We start from the raw sequence: 21942 nt of genomic DNA, 5'->3' as shown, positions 1-21942 counted from the left end.
AGCTTTTCTGAGTTCCGCTTGAACGAATCCAAGAACCGAAATGCCCCCAAAAAAATAGTTGTTCACCTCATCCAAGGGGTCCAATAGCTGGAGGTAATGAGCATTTACCACGTGGCCTGAAGTGTCAGGGAAGAAGATGGTTCCAAGTTGATATAACAAATAAGCAGTCACATGGTGCTTAATCTTCTCCTCTGTCATCACCAACTTTCCTTTAACAACCAAATCTTTCATCCCTGAAAACTCATCAAACAAGGTTTTGAGCTTGATCTTTTTCAACTTCTTCTTGTACGTGCGGTTTTCCCCAAACTCATTATACTCATCACCTTCCTTAGGCTCTTTGTTAGCTCGCCTAAACTCACATTGTGCCTTTCTGTCGCTCCAACCTAGACATCTTTCTACTAATTTTTCAAGAACTTCATAACTCATTGAGGGATTGTAGCCATCTCGAACACTTGTTCCTGTAATTGGTAGGGCTGTGATTCTAAAACAATCATCCGGAGTTATTGTCATCTCACCAAAAGGTAGATGAAAGGTATCCGTCTCTGGATAAGCCCTCTCAGCAAATGAGTAACAGTGACAACATCAAATTTTTGGTGCGCATGTTGTATCCCGTTCCAGAGTACACAATTAAATACCGTCAAGCGGACCTCATCACACTCATTTTGTATATTCCATTCCTTGTTCTTCTGAACTTTCAAAAAGCGAACAACATTTTTATGATCCTAGAAAAACAACATCATATCTTATATACTAATATATATAGAAAAGAACAATATATGACAAAATATAATAAAATGACTGAGAAATCTAAATCTTGATGGTTAAGATTGAACCATACCTTTGTCTCAAAGATCTTGGCAGCCCATGAGTTTTTGTATCCCATCAATACCTCCCCGCCATCTCTTGGAGTACCATAAGTTGGATTCTTTGGCGGCAAACACAAATCCTTATGAGGAATGTATGAATATCTAGCACAAGGATTTTTTGGCGCCTTTTTAGGTCTCTTCACCACTATTTCCGCTTGTTTCTCTTCATCCGAGTCCTCCTCTGATTCATCATCATCCTTATCTCCATCCTTGTCTCCATCTTCCTCATCATCACCATCCTTATCTCCATCCTTGTCTCCATCTTCCTCATCATCACCATCCTCATCATCGCCACCCTCATTTCCTTCTCCTTGAGCTGGTTCATCTTCTCCACCTTGATTGTGTTCTTGACTGCCAATCTCTTCCACAATCTCTTCATTTACTTGTTGGATCACGTTGTCAACATTATCTCTATTGACACCATCTTGGATGACAACACCCGGTAATGACCCACGTCCATGGTTAGCATTTTTGGTTCCACGATGACCGGCATCACAATGTATTTTGCCTCGAGGCGTGGGAGTTCTCAGCTCTTCCGTTAAAGGTTGCTTTGCTTTTGAACATTTTTTACCTCTACCATTAATCAAGAAAACAAAATATATTAGCTTATCGGAAAAAAACAATCTAAGAAACAAAAGATATTAGTAAAAGTCTAGAACTATCAGGGTGGAGTTCGGTTACTTTGCCTTATTTAAAAATTTATGCGAACCAACCGAACTGTGTTGGCAAAGTTCCGTTCTTTAGGAACTCAACATAGTGGCCAAAACACCACAGTTCGGTTAGATAGGATTTGTTGCTTTTAATTTACGTAATAAGGGTGGAGTTCGGTTACTTTGTAGTTTTCAAAACTTTTGCGAAACAACCGAACTTTGTTGGATAAGTTCGGTTATATGAGAACTCGACATAGTGGGAAAAACATACAGTTCAGTTAGACTGGATTTGTTTTCTTCTTTTGGGAATAAGGGTGGAGTTCGGTTACTTTGCCTTATTTAAAAATTTCTGCGAACCAACCGAACTGTGTTGGAAAAGTTCGGTTCTTTAGGAACTCAACATAGTGGCCAAAACAACACAGTTTGGTTAGATTGGATTTGTTACTTTTTATTTTCGTAATAAGGGTGGAGTTCGGTTACTTTGTAGTTTTCAAAACTTTTGCGAAACAACCAAACTTTGTTGGATAAGTTCGGTTATATGAGAACTCAACATAGTGGGAAAAACATACAGTTCGGTTGGACTGGATTTTTTTTCTTCTTTTGGGAATAAGGGTGGAGTTCGGTTACTTTGTAGTTTTTAAATTTTTGCGAAACAACCGAACACGGAGTTCAGTTACTTGGTTTTAAATCCAAAACAATCGAACTGTTCTTCGTGTTCTTCATGTGCTTCATGTTCAGAAAGTTCGGTTAGTAAAATAGGTTTTTTTGGAAAATCGGCCTAACCGAACATGGCTCTGTAACTCCTGTTAAAATCCTATTTTGATGATTTCTATTCGGTTGAAGCAATCAAAATAAAATTAAGTGAAGGGTTTGTTGTAAAATACCTCCGGAGTGGTCCCATGGCAGAATCAGGTTGCGGCTGGCGTCTTTTATACTCGATGATGCTTTTAGCTTGCGGTTCCACTTCTTCAACAATTTCACCCGGGAGATTTGCTAGATGCCCTAATGGGGGACCTGTTCCTGGGAGTCGATTGGTACTCTTACAACGAACCATTCTTATATTTGATTGATTAATCGACGATGAAAATTTTGTGAATCGACGATTAATCGATGAAAACGATGTTGAAATGGGGAGGAAAAAGAGGAAAACAGTTTGTGAGAAACTGTTTTTGTTCTTTTGTTTTGTTTTTATTTTGTTTTAGTTTTAATTTTTATTTTAGATAAAGTTAGAGATGGTTATTAGGTTAGGGTTAATTTTAATTAGGATAAGGGGTAAATTAGTAATCCCATATGATTTTAGGACACCCCTTAAAATTATACGTAAGTGGCTTAATAGGACCATGGTCCCAAAAAAAAAACCATGGTCCCAAAAAAAAACCATCTTAAACAAAAGTTGACATTTTTGATTCAACAACACATTCCCTGACGTTCAACAAAACCGAACTGGGTTTCATAGCTCTTGGGAGTATTCTGATTTTCGGATCGATCAAAATGCAAGCACCTGTGATTCTTTCAGGTAAATATTTACATTTTTGTTTCCTTCTTTTCTTTCGGAGTTATAGGGTGTTTTCGTTTTTGATTGCTTTTAAGGTTTTTGTTTTCATGTTTGTTTTTGAAATTTCATTTTGTATAACTGAAATTGGATGAATTTGTAGTGTTGAGCTTCTATTATTTTTTTGAAATATTGATTTTTATTTGCGGGGGTTTTCCTTGTGTGAAAAATTTGAGTCTGTAAATTTGTCATTGATCTTACAAGTTTGATTTTTTATTTATTGGTGACAGATCAAACTATAATCAGAGATTGAAGGAGGGATCTTTGGAATTGTTGATTGGTGATAGGGGATTATGACTATGAATGGTTTAAACAGACCTAGACCTCGGTCATTCTCAGGTGAGCCTTTTTTTCCCCCCAAGCATCTTCAGATAGGTATTAGACAATTGTCATGTCTTTTTGTCGCATTTATATACTTGTGGTGATCTAAATATGGTTTGTTGTTAAGTTGTTGAGCTGGATTTGTCTCATGGACAAGTTTGTAGTTGTATAAGTGTCTCAAAATCATGTAATCGGTTATGGCGGATAAGTATTAGAGAAAAGGAGATGCATGCAAGTTTTTCTTATTTGCCATACATCTACTAAATTAGAACTTAGAAGCTGGGAAAGGTGTTGTTTTGCGATCAGAAATGCAGCTAAGTATTCATCGCCACACTAAGTAATAGTTAGTGCACATTTTGCAACTTGCAAATAGGAGATGAACAAAAACATTGGCAAATTGAGTCGTTAGATTTTTCAAAATTTTGATAGTTAAGCCCCACAGAACACTAGGTCCGGGCTGGATTTGGAGTCGTTGTCGGTTTTGTCATTTCATTCAGTTGTGAGGGAATATGTCCCTTCTTCTTTTGTAAAGTAAGGACTTCTATGATGCATCACTAAAGTATTTGACTGATGTTGTAGGCATGGATTACCCAGAAATGAAAAAGAAGAGAAATTTTGCTGGAAAGATTTCGTTGGCTGCCATGTTAGCTGTTCTGTGTGTATATATTCAGAAGAACTCGTCTCGTTTTACCACCTCAACCCCGGTAAGTTTTTGACGGGTAAACGAAATTTTACTATGGAGCTTCTTCATGTTACTTTTTTGTTTGTTCTGGGTTCGTCCTTTGATATGTTTTTGACGGATAAACGAAATGTTACTATGGAGCTTCTTCATGTCACTTCTTCTCTTGATGACTCTCTCGCCATGAACTGGAACAGGAGCTGGCTTTATTGTTTCACATTAGAAGTCTCCTACCGTGTAACAATAGTGGTGTATCACATTTAGATACTCACGAACTTTATGGGCGTCCTCTAGTGTCAGGCATGTTGATGGTTTTAATGATAACTTATGATTCGTTGTATTCAATCCCCATTTTACAGGATAATCTCTCTCGGGGAAACTTTGGTGCTGTTAAGGTTCTTCATGAGAAATTCCCGAACCTGGAAGGCTGCAGTTCATATACGCATATTTGGGTCATCCAAAAGCTGTATCCTTATTCTTCCAATCTTAGATTGCTTTTTGCTGAAATATATGTGTAAAATGAGAATGTTGGAGTCTTTTACTTAATAATTCATTCTGGTAAATGAAATCTTCCCGGAGAATGCATTTGATGCATTTCGCGGCCGTCCCCTATGTGGGAGAAAGCACTCTTGAACCTCTTAGGTAAGCTTTTTGATTTTCCAACACTCAAAAATGTTATACTTTAGTGGCGGAAGTGCTATATATGTTGATTCTTTTCTAGGTTAGGTGGACTGGCATTTTCAGAGTGAAGTAAACTTAGAAATAACTGCTCTGTGCAGGTATTATCATAACATAACGTCGAACACCCTGGTAGTACTGGAGGCAATGGCAGCACATGGGGTGAAAACGTTAATTTATTCGAGTACATGTGCAACATACGGCGAGCCATTGAAAATGCCTATTACAGAAGATACTCCTCAGGTGAGAGAATTGCTTGTGTATGGTGCATTTGTTACTTTGTTTGATCAAGGTGCGATAGAAATAATCACGAAATTTCAATTTCATTGATGAGTATAGTTTTTCCATTCTTGTGCAGCTGTTGATAATGTAGATTCCAATTAATCCATATGATGATGCCAAGAAGATGGCCGAAGATATCATACTAGACTTCTCAAAGAACTGGGACATGGTTGTGATGATTTTAAGGTTGGTAATTTCTGATGAATTTGGCAGTAGTCTATGCAAACAGTAAATTTTGTTCAAAATCGTGTGAAGACTTTCAGAAATTTATGCCAACATTTCAGAAATTTCAATGCGATTGGATCTGATCCGGAAGGACGGTTGAGGGAAGCTCCCAGACCTGAACTACGGGAGCATGTTTGGATTTCAGGGGCTTGTTTTGATGCAGCCTTGGAAGTCATAGCCGGGCTTAAGGTATGCCAATTGATCGATAGACTGTTCTTATTTTCTTCAGATCAAAATTTTATACACAAAATACCTATTTCATTTGTTGTATTTCCTCTCCCTTGCTGATCTCGTTGATATATACTTATAGGTTAAAGGAACAGATTAAAGCACAGCCGATGGAACCTGTATACGACCGAGCAAAGTTGGCATTTATAATGTTGGCACAGGAAAAGGTAAATAAGTAGTTCTGTTACTAACATTGGGAAAACTTCATTCCACCTGTTTTGTTTGAGATTCCACTTGTTCTGGCAGCGTAACCCATTATAGTAGTTTGTTTCTTGGTTCTTCTCTCCATTGTTCCGACTGAAGCAGAGTAATGACCCAACTGGCCATGAGACAGCAGCAAGACCTGACAACAAGGAATCTTTTGGAGAAGCCATTTTGAAACTTAATTTTGAAATTCCTACTCTCCGGACCACCATAACTTTTTCTCTCCGTGAATATGTTGGAAACAATGAACAATAATGAAATACAATAATGATATAGAATCTCAAACAGCTGAGTCGCGGACTAGGTCGCTATCTTTAAGGTATTTCGCGACTCTCCTCTTGATTGTGCTAGTAGTCAAAATTGTCGAAAAACCTATGGGATAAAACAACTGATATTTTCTTTGTTTGATTTCTCTGCACCTTAGAAATCGAACCAATTCTTACTCTTTCTATCACTTGCTCAGAATTCAATAGATGTAAAACAACCCTATTTTCATCCTCTGAAAAAACCGGTTTTATATAACTCAAGAGAATCAATCAAAATTAATGAAAATAAAGTCTGAGTAACTGTCTTCATTAACCTTCCCTAACAGTAAAAAACGGGCAGATTGTATTGTCAAAATTAAAGACAATTTATTAGGGAATAATTATCTTAAAACATTTTTCAAAACCAAAAGTCAAATGTGCAAAAAATAAACTTCTTTTTAAATACATAGATATATAATTATACCTGGTCAAATGTATAGGGTGAGACTTAAACCCAAATCTATGATATAGGAGCCCAAAATAATACCACCACACTGCCTACTACCTCTTTATGTTTGACATGAAATTACAAAACTATTTTTTTTAAATATATATACCCCAACAGAATATACCGAAAGGTTTCTATCCACAAAATTATACTCCGTATTTAAAAGAAACGGATCTGCAAGCAAGCTCATCAATATCTTTCAGTATTTTAAAATCTGCTTGGCAAAATTGATTAATTTATTTATACCCGTAATCGCGCATGGACGACACGTTAATGCCACTAGTTACGCACGTGCGACACGCACCCTCGCTATAAGCACGTCTTAATGTGACGCGTAGCACTGATTAGATTTTCGATAACCCTAATTTTATACTATAAAAAGGAAGAGATGGACGGAATTACAACACAAGTCTGCTCTAATGGCTTTGCTTGCTCTCCGAGATCCCTAATTCAAATCTTAATGTTTTTTTTCTTGAATTCAGAAAACCAAGTTCTATATCGTAGAAAATTGAGAGATGTTGTCTTTCGGTCCAAACATTATCATCTCTCCATCTTCTATGATTATGTATTGGTTAATTTAGTCTGATTCTAACGGAAGATGAAGATCGTGGTACCAGAAATCATCCGGTGGGGGATGCTGAGCCTGAGAGATCGTGTTTTTTTTTTCTTTTTTTTTTGTGTGTGTATCTGCGGTATTAATCTACTTCGATTTCTTCTCGGGAGCTAGGCGGAGCCAGAAAACATTTTTGAGGGGGGCGTAAAAACCATTATAGAAATTTGGGGTCTAAATACTAAATGTAGGCTAAATTAAAGGGCGTCTCAATGATTATCAAGGTTGTTAGGGGGGCTAGCCACCGAGCTAGGAATCCATCTATGTGTAGCCAAAGAAATTATATGTCAAAGTAGGTTTCTGTTGCTGAGCCAGCCCAGCAGCGCAGGCAACTTTGCCATGGGCTGGCTCCCGTTACTTTTTTTTCCTGGTTCCATGGTTACCTAATGCCATCCCCCAACAGAACCGGTTTCATGACAAAACAGCTTCTCAGTTTATCACAGAAAATTTCCATTGTTATTATCGCCTTCTCTACAACGCCTCATTTTCACTAAACCCTAAAACGAAAAACCTCCTCCTATTATTTCTCATGATGTCAACAGGGCTTGAAGTAAGTTCATTGCTCCATTTAATCTTAGTTTTCCTCGAGAATTTTATCGTTTTTATTGCTGTAAACCTCTGTTGCTTGTTGTTTTTTTGATCTTAGTTCTGAAGGGCATGAAATTGAAGGGAACATGTTTGTATTATGTGTATGAAAATGTTCTTTGTTCGGCTTAGATCATGTTTAGGGTTTTAGGGATAAGATTTTGCTTGTCACTGACTCAAGGTGGTGTGCAATAATTTCGACCACCAAGAATTTGACTCTCGAGTTGAAATGGTGGTTTTATGAACCTGTCGTGTTTATTCAAGCTGTGATAATTGGTGTTGCTATTATGGATTTAATCTAGTTGTTTTACTCTAAATTACCACTTTGATTTCAGGTTATGATAATTTGATTTGCTTATTCTTTCTCACTTTCACTCTGAATTACGACTTCCATTGCAAGTTGTGATAATCACTTTGATTGCAAGTATTGATAATTTGATTTGCTTATTCTTTCTTACTTTTCCAGGTCAAGGATTTGTCTACTGGTTGTTCTAAATGGAGGGGTACGTTGACAATAGGATCTCGGGCAACTGATCGGGGTGTTTTATCTTGTGATAGTAGGTGCTGCATTTATAATGAAACAACAGGTGAGATAATAGAGATTTGCACAGTACCTAGTCCGGTTGAAGGTGGAGTGCGCCAGGAAGAAATTAACGAAGACTTTGTTGTTGTTTTTTGTGGTCCTATATTTTTTGCTAGGAAAATCCTCAAGGAGGTTGATAAAATGCTTAAATGTAGAAGAAACTGTGAGCTAGTGGTGGATTTTAACTATTTGGACTTTGCTTTGAAGACCAAGTACAATGAAATGTTGGAATCGGAGAACGCCTACTTAGTTCGTCGAGTCAAAACAATACAGTTCATCGTAGTTGAAGTGGACCAAGGTGAACTGATAATGAAAATCTATGGGTATCTTGAGAGCTCAAATGGTTTAGATGAACTCGATGTTGAGAAATTTCAATGTTCTGGATCTGGTGGAGCATTGGCGACACCTATCATTGATAGCAAATGGAACCCCGAAAGATCTGCTGAGGAAATGGTGGATATACATCAGTCAGCTATGTTGGCTGTAAATGCAGAAAGGAATGATGTTGGAGGGATTCACCGGGTGATTGTGGTGAGGGTTAATGACGAGGGGAGACTTGTTACTGAGAGTTCTGATTTGGAAATTGGACAGTTGTTTAGGGTTGAGTTGTGAGCTCACTGGGTAACTCTTGGATTTACAGTAGGCAACATGTGGATTTACAGTAGGTAACTTTTAGATGTTTGCTTCTGTAGTTAGAGAGCTGCTTTCTCTGAACTGTATACTCTTTCAGTTGGGTTTTGATGGCGAAACGGCTGTATAGGGTTGACTTGTGAGCTCACTCGGTAACTTTGGATTTACTGTTGGTAACTTTTAGATTTTTGCTTCTGTAGTTAGAGAGCTGCTTTCTCTGGACCGTTTACTCTTTCAGTTGGGTTTTGATGGCGAAACGGCTTTATAGGGTTGAGTTGTGAGCTCACTCGGTAACTTTGGATTTACTGTTGGTAACTTTTAGATTTTTGCTTCTGTAGTTGGAGAGTTGCTTTCTTTGAACTGTTTACTCTTTCAGTTGGGTTTTAGTTTACCCTTTTCATTACTCTTTAATCAGTTCTCTCCAGTTGATTTTGCCATTGAACTTTATTATTAAATTTTTTTAGTTGGTGTTCTTAATTTTGTGCATTTCCCTGTGAGCTATCGTGTTGCATTGGAAGGGGTTATGCAGGAGTTTCTCTACCCTCTGAGCTACCCTGTTTAAGAGGGTTTCGAACTGAAGCTAGTTGTAAAAATCACTGTATACTAGCTGCGGATCTGAAATATTTATGTGCGCTTTTTATATGCAGTTGTGAAGGACCTGAAATGTTGCTTGTCCCATGATGGGTCAGAGTTGATGGTACTGGTTCTACGGCAACATGATCAATTTATCAACTCTCCTGTGTCGGGGAAGTTGTTCGGTAAATGGACCATTCAATCAATTCAATGTCCCGTTTAAGATTCAGTCTAATCCCTGCCTTGGCAATGGCTAATTTTGCTTGTTAGGAAATGTAGTGAAGATAGGAAATGTAGTGCAGACCGACCTATAAACACGAAATTTCTTTTAGGTCTTAAGTGGACTGAAAGCAAATTTCAGTAGTATCATTGTTTTGACGATGGGCAGTTTTTTGCCGTAGTTAGTTCACTATTGCAATTAGGGGCCTGAATGGTAGTGGTCAGGCCTGTGGACACAATGTGCAAGAATTTTAGAGGCCTGAATGGTAGTGGTCAGTTTTTCTCAGTACTTTCTCAGCACGTTTACCAGGCCTGCAAGTAGGACTGTAGAAAAACATTTGCAAGATGTTTGTAGGTCTGAATCGAACTGATAGGATAGCAGCCATTACTAGTAGTCCAGGCCAGCAATTAGGACCGTGGAGAAAATTTGCAAGAAGTTCGTGGGTCTGAATCGAATTGACAGTGTAGGAGCCATTACTAGGTCGTTGCACTTATCTAGCACTAGTTACTAGTAATCTCGTAAGTTAACTTGAGTGGTTCAGAGTTAATAGGAGTTACAAAACAGTTGTAACTTGAGCTTTGGATTGTCTTTTCTACTGTAATTTCTTTTTACTACTAGACATGGTGCTAGAACGGAACCTTACAAGTAAATTAGGCGGACCAGAGGGCTGCACAAACAGTGCAACGGTGTAGGTATTTAGTTCACAAACGTGTCAATGTGCCAGGCCTGCAGCCTCGATGGCTGGTCTCTTCGTTTTGAACCACGCCGGTATCTTAATGCTGTCGAATTTTTAATGCTGTAATCTTCAGTCAAACTCAGACTTATTAGAACTCAGGAAAACTTATTAGGGTGGCTGGAACTTGGCCCTTGCATTGCTTTGTTGCTCCGGAGTAGAAAACCACCTCGAGTGAAATTCCAAAAGTCTGTGTTTCTCCGGCTGTTCTTTTTGTTCTTGATGAGTCTTTCTTGGTGGTGTTCTTATAGTAACAGAAAAAGAACAGATGGAAACACAAGACGCCCATGTATAACATCAAGAACGCATGTAAGGTTTCGAGATAATTTGTATAACCAAGTCTCTCTTGGTCGCATGATATTACCAAGTCCCTCTTTACATTTCGAGATAATTTGCTTACATGTACTTCCTCGTTCACTAGCATGTGAGGTTTGAAATTATGCACTGTGCAAACGAGATGACCTGGGAGATCGGCCAAACTTGGCAGCCGCATTCTGTATCTGTGTGCCAAGTTCACTTGTGGAGACAAGAACGAACACAACACTGTTGTTACTTTTGGCACGTCCTCAAGGTTTTACCAGCTCCGGTTTTGGCATTGCGGTTGGAAGTCTGAGCTTGTATTGGAGCTGGACAAGAGAAACCAGCGAGATGTATCTGCAACGGAGAAAGAAAACAAAAAAAGGGATACATGAGTACATCCTGTCCTATTCCGATACTGTACCGATCTTGCTGGGGGTAATCCATACACATCTCAATTATGAAGGATCACTTTTTTTTTTTTTTTGTTTTCTTTTAAGGAGAAAGGTTAAGATTCATTAAGGGAATACATCATAAACAAGAGAAAAACGAAAAAAAAAAAGAGCCCATGACTGAGCTTACAAGACCCTAACAACAGCTGGATCAACACAATCTAAACCTAAAGAATAGGTTGGATCAGTAAGCAGCCTAATCATTTCGTTTTTGCCGACTTCCCGTGACCTCTGCCAAGTTTGTTAATGTTTGGTTCGTCCTTCCATCCCAATTTTCCAAGTTCCCTATCCTTTTAAGATTTCTGATATTTATCATTTAGTCAACAAAAGATTATTAAGGATCACAAAAACGCTAATAACTAAAAATAATTGCATGTTTCCGAGGATGGGACTCGAGGCACCAAAGCGAGGCATTTCAGACTAATTGGACGAAGGCCAACCACCCTCTCAAAAACTCTCGAAAAAAAGGAACCGAACATACAAGAATGTACGTACGTAGCTATAACATTTGTCCACAACTGTCTTAAGTGTTTCGTTAGAAAGTTTCTGGTCATGACCAAGTCTTCAAAGCGAAACTTCACATTATTACCCCGCAGCTTCAATGAAAACAAAATAGACCTCCTGCAAGCTTTCAATGAGGAGAGTTTTCCAAGTTTTTGATACAAGCTTGCAGATTAAGACGGATTCAGGAGGAATATACGATAGAATTTCTGATTGAATATCATAAGGTAGATTTGATTTTCCATATTGATTCACGATCGAGACAATGAGAACTCCGATCGCATTGTACAGTGTATTAGTGGTTGTACAGTGGCAGGCCTCAAAAGATGGGTATATAAAAATGAAGCGAAGTGAAACGCGGGCCTACAGTAATACCGCAAGTGCACGGTCGTCAGTTGTAGCTCGTGCAAGTATGGGTCGATCCACAGAGATCGGGTGTGTTTTGAGTTTTCTAGCTAATTGGGTTCCTAAATTTGCTAATGGGCTTTGAATACCCTTTGGAACTGTTGGGCTTAATGGGTTTGTTTTTAACAATGAAATGAACTGAGCTTGGGCTCAGTTGGTCTTTGAAGTGTAAGTGGGCTTTGGCCTTAAACTCAGGCTTTTGGGTTAAGCCCACAGTTGATTGAATTGGGCTTTAGCTTTAGCCTATCAGTACACTAGGCTTTGGCCTTAAACTTAGGCTTGGGCTGAACTGGGCCTTTTCTTGTTCTGAACCTATTTCTGGGCCTTAATGAACTAAACCTTGGGCTTTGTCTCTTTGGAATTGCACTGGGCCTTGGGCTTTAAACCTTTGGTTTCAATGAACTGAATTGGGCTCAGCTTTTGAAGTGAGCTTTGGGCTCAGTTGGCTTGTATGAGGACCTGGGCTTGACAGTGACAGGGAGGCAGTGAAGTGATGCAGAGGAAAGCAGCAGTGGAGCTGCAGCAGACAACAGCAACAGCAGCAGCAGAAGGGCAGCAGCAGCAGCTGCAGGGGAAGCAGTGCACAGAAAGCAGCTGCACAAACACTGAGTGGCAGGGTAGAGAAGAAACAACAGGGCAAAAGCAATGGAAAAACTAAACAGCAAAAGAAAACTAGACAGCTGCACAAGCAATGCAGTAAACAACAAGATAACAGCAAGCAAAGATGACAATGAAGAAAACAGTGTGAACAAGATAAATGAACCAAGGCCTAAGGCCAAGGGCAAGGATGATAGTGAAACTAACAGAGCAAGGCTAAGGAAAGAATACAGGCATACTAAAAGAATGGGAAGAGAATTAGCTTCCTATGAGCACTAATTTCTCCCAATTCACAATCAACACAGTGCAACCTAAGCATACACAAGGAATGGCAAGATAATCAGCTTGCTATGAGCACTGATTTCTTCCATTGCACAATCAGTTCAATGCTTCAAAGGTAACTAGCCTAGCACTCCATCAAACTAACAGTGAATTAAAAACAACAGTTGAGCTAGACATGGCACTAACATGACAAATTAAAATTAAACAGGAACACATTAAACAGGAAATTAAAACATGAAATTAACAAGAACTTAACAAACATTTGAACTACTAAACAGAGAATTAAAATTGCCAAACAAGAACCCTAAAAATTAACAGTGCAATTAAAATTGGAACCAAAAAAATGAAATTAAACCTAATTGGTAACTTGGCTAGTCCAAGAACACCTTCTATTCGACACCCTTGTGTTCAATTTATACAAAAAGGGACCTATGAACCCTAAATTAAAAACCCTAATTTTACAGACCTAGGGTTTGATTTTTTTTTTTTTACCTAATTTGATTGACAGGTCTTCACCACATCGTCGAGCCATGCTTTATCTCTTTTCTTCTCTCTCGGTCCTTCTCTGCCTCCAATTGCGTCAATTGCTCCCTAATTCGAGGTGTTTTATCAACCCTCACCTAGGTCAGTTGGTGAGAGGAGTTAAAGCAACTCGTCTAGGGGGATGGTGTGGTGTCGGGTGATGATGGTGAAGAAGTGATGGCGCTGCAGAGGTGAGGTGGTAGAGATGGTGGAGCAGGTGGTTTGTGGGAGAAGATGGTGGAGTGATTTGGGGGGAGCGTCACTGTTGCAGAAGAGGGGAAGAAGATGGATTCGATGGTTTTGGGAGAAGGGTGTGTTTGGCTAATGGGTGTAGGGTTCGGTCCCTATGGTGTGTAGCGGGATCATCGAGTTAGATGTTTGGCGAATCTCGACCGTGGGATATGGAGATGAAAGATCAATCTGACGGTGAGATGAAGTGGATCCTGTAGCGACCGTTGGATTATACAATACAACAAAATTAACGACACCAGATGGAGTTAGGTGTTGTAGTGTTTTGCAGGGACTTCAGATTTTGATGCACGATGAAGAAGCGACCATTGGATGATGAGATGGATCCAATCTAACGGCTGAGAATGGAGGCGGGTATGGATATAGAAAATGGGTTTGGGTAAGGGTTTTGGGCCTTGGGTATGCCAAGCCCATATCTTCCTTAAGAACAATTCTTCCTTCTTGAGCCCATTTCCAGCTTTTTGGACGTGCGCTCCATTCTTTGCGGCTTCCTTGCGTAATTCCTCCCGGCTTTTCACTACTTTTCTGCTCTTTTTGCTCCGCAAGTCATCCGAACTTTATTTATTACCTAAAAATGCAAAATTAAGTAAGAAAAATATTTATTCTCGAAAACAATGAAAATACAGAATATGGGATAAAATGTAGAATTAATGCACAAAAGATGAGTTAAATGCCAACAAAAAGGGATAGATTATACAATATTTGGCACTCATCAAATACCCCCAAACCTGAATTTTACTTGTCCTCAAGTAAAGCAAAACTAAGGAAATCCTAACTATACCACTGTCGCTGGTCTCTCGAATGCATTTAGCGTATGCACTAAGCCTTTTAAACCACTAAGTGTCCCTAGTGGACGAGTGAAGTCTCGTGAAGGTTTACCAGAGGTGTGCCTACAAACCTAAGGACAAAATATAAGCTCATATTCCATCAAATGTGACATGTGCAAAACAGTTTAAGCTCACAGCAAAATGGAGATGTCAATCTAGCTATCGAAGGCACAATCCTAGCACTGATAACAAAAAAAGACATGTGATAAGAGTGTAAAGTGTATCTACACATGTGTAAAGAAAGATCTGAAGTTATGACTACTAATCACCAAGAGATAGTTTCTCAGGCTAAGAACCGAGGTCGAAATCTAGCTAGCTGTCCGGACTTTACGAGAATTGTGAATGAGTTGGAGGTATTTCACAATTACTCGCGTTGTACATCAATGGCATACACCCTCCTTGCTTATTATAAAAACAACAAAATGACTCTTTACATGACTCTTATTTACATTGACTATTCTCTTTTTATTTTTGGAACAAGAGATGATGGAATTGATAAATACTTGATTTTTGTATTTTTTTGATATTTTTTTTTTTTTTTTTTTTTTTTTTTTTTTTTTTTTTTGAACAAGGAAACACTTTTGATACATATACAAAAGGAAACAAAAATTACATGACACTTTGCAAGAGGTAGCCCTTTTTGATGCACCCAGTTAAATTCGATGGTTTCTTTCTTAATGTAACCTCCACCTTCTATCCCAACCAACCAAAGAACAAGCTAGTCAAGTTTCGTTCAGTATTCTAAAGTGATTGGCAATCGTAACTTCCTATCAAACACCTTGAAGATCGAGGCCATACATGTATTGGTAGATCGTGCGCGTGCAAATTTCTTATCACTATGTGAATTGTGCTAGAATCAGGGTGCCTAAATATCTAGACTAAGACTCCTAATAATTACATATTTGCACAAGAGTCAACATTTCAAGGTAAATGAGCTCCATTTTTATTTTTTTTTTTTTCAATTTTTAATTTTTAATTTTGATTTTTTTTTTTTTTTTTTTTTTTTCAAAAAGAGGAGTTTTGTTTTCAATTATGGCATATTATCGTGGTATCTACTCTACCCCCAAACCTAAACTAAACATTGTCCTCAATGTTTCAAAATATGGAAAGAATTAAAATGCAACATATGGAAAGGGACATGCTGAGTAGAGTAAAAAGGAGAGAGAATACCCGATTTCGGCGAAAGCAGTTAAAACTCCGTTATTCAAGGCAAAAAATCCAACATATTTCAGCCGAGATCATATTGGATTAGCAAGATATATACAAAAGGAACAAAAGGATTTTTTTAAAATTTTTATCTACTGGATTATATACAAAAAATTCACCATACACTAACAATCTAAAGAGTTGAGGATCAACCCAAAAGACAAAGTGTTGAAACATAGACAGTTTCAAAACACTAAAATTGGACTGAAATGAGAGCGAGAGTGAAAAACCGGATGAATCACCCCTAAACCTAAATTTTTCAACAGGTTTACTTTTAAGCACAAAATCTAACAATTTTAGGGGTGCAGGATTCACAAGGTCTAACTGAAAATGGACTTTGTTTGGGATGGACAAACATGCATATTCCAACTGTGGCTCCTTAAAAGTATTGTATTTAGATGCAAATATTCCAAGAGGACTTGAGAGGCACACAGTTCCAATCCTAGGTTGGGAATCTTCAGAAAAGTTGGTTTAAAATTTTTGTTACAAACCAAATCTAGGTTGGGTGGAATAATCTCAATTTGTGACTTAGGCAAGAAGGTGACATCTAAGTTTCTCACATGCATGAGATCAAAAGTACCAATATTATCAGTCACATCAGCATTTTCTAAATCATAATCAAGTTGTGTAGCATGCTCATCATCACAACACAATTTCACAAGTCCAAATTCAGAATCATGGTTATCCGAAATATCCAAATTAACATCAAAAGAAGCAATATATTGTGGCTTAAGTATGGAATCAGACACATCAACTATATTTTCATGCATAGGATCATTAGTGTCAACAGGAGATTCAACATTACCTAAGTCATGCTCTTCACAGGATAACTGCACAATATCTAAATCAGTAGCCTCATCACATGTATATGGAATACTAGAAGAAACATCATTCATGAAGGTCGGGGCAGAAAAGCCTAATGTATTTGAACCCAAAGGTTCCATAACATTTTCAGCATAGACATGTTCTTCTAATATAACATCATCATAATCATCATCACAAATACATGAAAATCCTACTTTGTCAAAACCATTAGTGTTTTTCGTCCATACATCTGCCTCTAAAATAGGTGAATATGGATTGACATTTTCAGCAATAGGGTATGAAACACTATATCCAGAATTAAGCTCATTGGGAAAATCAACATCTGACTCATGGTGATTACCCATATCATGTGGCATGGTCCTAGTTTCCCTATAGGTTTCCCACTGATGGGTTTTCTCTGCAACTTCAGCTAGAAATAACCATGCATCGTCCACAGTTTTATCAATGAATTCACCATTACACATAGATTCAACCAAGGCTCGAGACTTAAAGTCTAGTCCCTCATAAAGAATGGCGACCAGTCTCCACTTCTCGAGGCCATGATGAGGACACTCAAACAACAAATCATTAAATCGTTCAAAATAATGAAAAAGTGTTTCTCCATCTAACTGGACAAAACAATTAATACTTCGACGAATAGAGATGGTCCTATGATGTGGAAAGAACTTTCCGACAAATTGATTTGTGAGTTGGTCCCAAGTGGTGATTGACTGCGGTCTCAAACCGTAAAACCATGTTTTGGCCTTTTCCTTTAAAGAAAAAGTAAACAAACGCAATTTCAAAGAGTCTTCGGATATATGGTCAGGTTGTAAAGCCCGGACAATTTGTTCAAACTCTCTTACATGGTTATAGGGATTCTCAGAATCGAACCCTCGAAATATAGGAAGTATTTGTATCATGCTTGCGTTTAGTTCAAATGGGCCATCAGTCTGGGGTAAGACGATACATGATAACTGGCTTATTATGTTAGGGTACATGTATTCATGGAGACTACGGAGTTTATTCACACACTCGCCCATTTTAAAAAAAATTTGGTTTTAATGGGTTTTCAAAATTTGGTTTTTTTATGGGAAAATTTTGGTTTTGATGGGAATGAAAAACATTTGGTTTTTAAGGAGGGAGAAAAATTTTGGTTTTTGAAATTAGGAGCAATTATTTATTTTTATTTTATTTATTTTTTTTTTTTTTTTGTGTTGGGTTTTGAAGCCCAAATTTTAGTTTAAAAGAAACTACAAACCTAACAAACAACTAAATTACAAGCCCAAATAAGAAAAAAAATAAAAATAAAACTAATTATTACAAACCCACAAAAAAAAAAAGAAAATAAAAATAAAACTAAAATTATTACAATCCCAAATAAAGAAAGAAATAATTAAAATAAAAAAAAAAATTATTACAAGCCCACAGATTAAAAATGGAAGCCCACAGGTTGGGTTCTCTTAATGGGTTTAGGCTTACCTTTTTAGCACAGCCCAGCTGCTCTGATATTGTTGCAAAAACCCAGTTGGGCTTTGGTTCTTTTCCTTGGTGGCGTCCCAGCAGAGGAAAAACAGGTTCAGAACAGCAGGTCCAACAGCAATTGAAGTGAAGCAGATGCAGATGCAAATGCTATGCAGTGAAATGCAAAAATAGCTAATAAAACAACAAGAAAAACACAGCACCAATCCCCGGCAGCGGCGCCAAAAACTTGGCAGGCCTCAAAGATGGGTATATAAAAATGAAGCGAAGTGAAACGCGGGCCTACAGTAATACCGCAAGTGCATGGTCGTCAGTTGTAGCTCGTGCAAGTACGGGTCGATCCACAGAGATCGGGTGTGTTTTGAGTTTTCTAGCTAATTGGGTTCCTAAATTTGCTAATGGGCTTTGAATACCCTTTGGAACTGTTGGGCTTAATGGGTTTGTTTTTAACAATGAAATGAACTGAGCTTGGGCTCAGTTGGTCTTTGAAGTGTAAGTGGGCTTTGGCCTTAAACTCAGGCTTTTGGGTTAAGCCCACAGTTGATTGAATTGGGCTTTAGCTTTAGCCTATCAGTACACTAGGCTTTGGCCTTAAACTTAGGCTTGGGCTGAACTGGGCCTTTTCTTGTTCTGAACCTATTTCTGGGCCTTAATGAACTAAACCTTGGGCTTTGTCTCTTTGGAATTGCACTGGGCCTTGGGCTTTAAACCTTTGGTTTCAATGAACTGAATTGGGCTCAGCTTTTGAAGTGAGCTTTGGGCTCAGTTGGCTTGTATGAGGACCTGGGCTTGACAGTGACAGGGAGGCAGTGAAGTGATGCAGAGGAAAGCAGCAGTGGAGCTGCAGCAGACAACAGCAACAGCAGCAGCAGAAGGGCAGCAGCAGCAGCTGCAGGGGAAGCAGTGCACAGAAAGCAGCTGCACAAACACTGAGTGGCAGGGTAGAGAAGCAACAACAGGGCAAAAGCAATGGAAAAACTAAACATCAAAAGAAAACTAGACAGCTGCACAAGCAATGCAGTAAACAACAAGATAACAGCAAGCAAAGATGACAATGAAGAAAACAGTGTGAACAAGATAAATGAACCAAGGCCTAAGGCCAAGGGCAAGGATGATAGTGAAACTAACAGAGCAAGGCTAAGGCAAGAATACAGGCATACTAAAAGAATGGGAAGAGAATTAGCTTGCTATGAGCACTAATTTCTCCCAATTCACAATCAACACAGTGCAACCTAAGCATACACAAGGAATGGCAAGATAATCAGCTTGCTATGAGCACTGATTTCTTCCATTGCACAATCAGTTCAATGCTTCAAAGGTAACTAGCCTAGCACTCCATCAAACTAACAGTGAATTAAAAACAACAGTTGAGCTAGACATGGCACTAACATGACAAATTAAAATTAAACAGGAACACATTAAACAGGAAATTAAAACATGAAATTAACAAGAACTTAACAAACATTTGAACTACTAAACAGAGAATTAAAATTGCCAAAACAAGAACCCTAAAAATTAACAGTGCAATTAAAATTGGAACCAAAAAAAATGAAATTAAACCTAATTGGTAACTTGGCTAGTCCAAGAACACCTTCTATTCGACACCCTTGTGTTCAATTTATACAAAAAGGGACCTATGAACCCTAAATTAAAAACCCTAATTTTACAGACCTAGGGTTTGATTTTTTTTTTTTTACCTAATTTGATTGACAGGTCTTCACCACATCGTCGAGCCATGCTTTATCTCTTTTCTTCTCTCTCGGTCCTTCTCTGCCTCCAATTGCGTCAATTGCTCCCTAATTCGAGGTGTTTTATCAACCCTCACCTAGGTCAGTTGGTGAGAGGAGTTAAAGCAACTCGTCTAGGGGGATGGTGTGGTGTCGGGTGATGATGGTGAAGAAGTGATGGCGCTGCAGAGGTGAGGTGGTAGAGATGGTGGAGCAGGTGGTTTGTGGGAGAAGATGGTGGAGTGATTTGGGGGGAGCGTCACTGTTGCAGGAGAGGGGAAGAAGATGGATTCGATGGTTTTGGGAGAAGGGTGTGTTTGGCTAATGGGTGTAGGGTTCGGTCCCTATGGTGTGTAGCGGGATCATCGAGTTAGATGTTTGGCGAATCTCGACCGTGGGATATGGAGATGAAAGATCAATCTGACGGTGAGATGAAGTGGATCCTGTAGCGACCGTTGGATTATACAATACAACAAAATTAACGACACCAGATGGAGTTAGGTGTTGTAGTGTTTTGCAGGGACTTCAGATTTTGATGCACGATGAAGAAGCGACCATTGGATGATGAGATGGATCCAATCTAACGGCTGAGAATGGAGGCGGGTATGGATATAGAAAATGGGTTTGGGTAAGGGTTTTGGGCCTTGGGTATGCCAAGCCCATATCTTCCTTAAGAACAATTCTTCCTTCTTGAGCCCATTTCCAGCTTTTTGGACGTGCGCTCCATTCTTTGCGGCTTCCTTGCGTAATTCCTCCCGGCTTTTCACTACTTTTCTGCTCTTTTTGCTCCGCAAGTCATCCGAACTTTATTTATTACCTAAAAATGCAAAATTAAGTAAGAAAAATATTTATTCTCGAAAACAATGAAAATACAGAATATGGGATAAAATGTAGAATTAATGCACAAAAGATGAGGTAAATGCCAACAAAAAGGGATAGATATATACAATATTTGGCACTCATCATACAGCTACTATATCTCCTGCTTATTTTCTTATCAAGATTCTTTTACAAACCTTGATTATTTTCTCTCTGTTCTTCGATCAATCTTTCAAAGATTTAAATCATTTTTTTTATCAAGTCTTGACCCACATTCGAATTTCCACTCCTCCGCTGAACCCAATTACACACATCTTACATCTAAAACTCAAGATGAGCATTTCATTATCCGGAAAGCTTTAGTGTTACCCTTTCAAGATTTCAATTTGAGAAATACATTAGGTTACTGCTCGGTCGAACTCGCAAGCATTGTTATCTCAAACTTGTTTGTCAAGTTTAGTTTATCAATATTGTAATCTTGATTTCTAATCTACTAGGATAGATTGTGTAGTTGAGCTTTAGACTTCACGGCGCTTACAACCGAAGACGAAGGTCTACTGAAGAACTCAGAGAAACTTCATCAACAAAAGGTATGTGGAGACTCATAAGTCTATTCTATTCTATCTCCTATTGAGACAAAGTCGTATAATATATAGTCTTTTATACACATTTGACATTTCGAGCTGAGTTTAACTCGCATATCTATTTCTCGAAATATGTGTTGGAAGTTTTTTGCTTTAACTATGTTGATCATTATTTTTGACATGTTTAGTTGGAAACAATTTATTTGTTGGAAACTAAATTATAAGTCAAAATATGATCATGTGGAAATTTCCTTGAAATTTTTTATATAATTTGCGTGTGACAGTCATTTCATGTCGACTCGGAAAGTTTCGTATTGATCATTCGCTCACTTGAAAATTGCTTATTATCTAATGGTTTGTGTGAGACATCCATTGTCGTCTTCTAAGAATTTTTCGGTGATTGAAATGGGAGTTTAGAGCTAAAATCCTTGTCTGGATACATCACAATATGCGTACTTTGTACATAAACTGTTTTGGCATGATTTAGTATTGTAGCGGCCTTAATACAATGTAATGTTAAAATTTGGACTAGGTCCCGTTTTTTTTAGCATTTGCAGTTTCCTCGTTAACAAAATTTCTGGTGTTTATGTTATTTCTTTTCCGCATTATGTTTGTTTATATAATTGAAGTATCACAGATTGTGCATAGTTCAATCAATTGGGAAATCCGACCTTGTTTGTTGGATAAAAATCGATTGACATTTGGATATCTTCTTTGGTACCATCCAAGTTATTTATTATAATCAATATGGCTCACATATTTCTATTTGTACGATTGAAGATTGGTTTTGAGAAATAAATATATAACTCTTGGAATACT

The 21942-nt window shown here is 38.2% G+C and overlaps 1 protein-coding gene across 5 annotated transcripts; it reads left to right on the top strand.

The window, feature by feature from the left end:
* The first annotated feature begins 2897 nt into the window (after positions 1-2897).
* On the top strand, positions 2898-9320 carry LOC113288331. 5 transcript variants are annotated; one of them, XR_003330577.1, is made up of 10 exons: positions 2898-3032; positions 3299-3407; positions 3969-4093; positions 4428-4710; positions 4848-4989; positions 5105-5214; positions 5313-5442; positions 5564-5648; positions 8100-8220; positions 8333-9320. XR_003330577.1 is itself a non-coding variant. In XM_026537336.1 (9 exons), exons 8-9 carry the CDS (start codon positions 5592-5594, stop codon positions 8826-8828), a joined length of 786 nt encoding a protein of 261 aa, XP_026393121.1. In that variant the 5' UTR covers positions 2898-3032; positions 3299-3407; positions 3969-4093; positions 4428-4710; positions 4848-4989; positions 5105-5214; positions 5313-5442; positions 5564-5591; the 3' UTR covers positions 8829-9320. The 5 variants fall into 5 exon arrangements, 3 of the variants coding, with proteins under 3 accessions (XP_026393121.1, XP_026393122.1, XP_026393123.1); XR_003330578.1 differs by lacking the exons at positions 8100-8220; positions 8333-9320 and adding an exon at positions 5788-6128; XM_026537336.1 differs by having other exon boundaries at positions 8100-9320.
* Positions 9321-21942: the final 12622 nt, after the last annotated feature.

The sequence above is a fragment of the Papaver somniferum genome, chromosome 6, assembly GCF_003573695.1.
Source record: "Papaver somniferum cultivar HN1 chromosome 6, ASM357369v1, whole genome shotgun sequence".
In the NCBI taxonomy this organism is placed as follows: domain Eukaryota; kingdom Viridiplantae; phylum Streptophyta; class Magnoliopsida; order Ranunculales; family Papaveraceae; genus Papaver; species Papaver somniferum.
Note: the sequence above shows the minus strand (reverse complement) of the source record. Positions and strands in the feature narration are given on the sequence as shown.

Coding starts and splice junctions, on each gene's coding strand:
- LOC113288331 (XM_026537336.1), top strand. CDS start 5,592: ATGGAACCTGTATACGACCGAGCAAAGTTGGCATTTATAATGTTGGCA. Junction 5,649..8,099: donor TAATGTTGGCACAGGAAAAG/GTAAATAAGTAG, acceptor TTACTTTTCCAG/GTCAAGGATTTGTCTACTGG.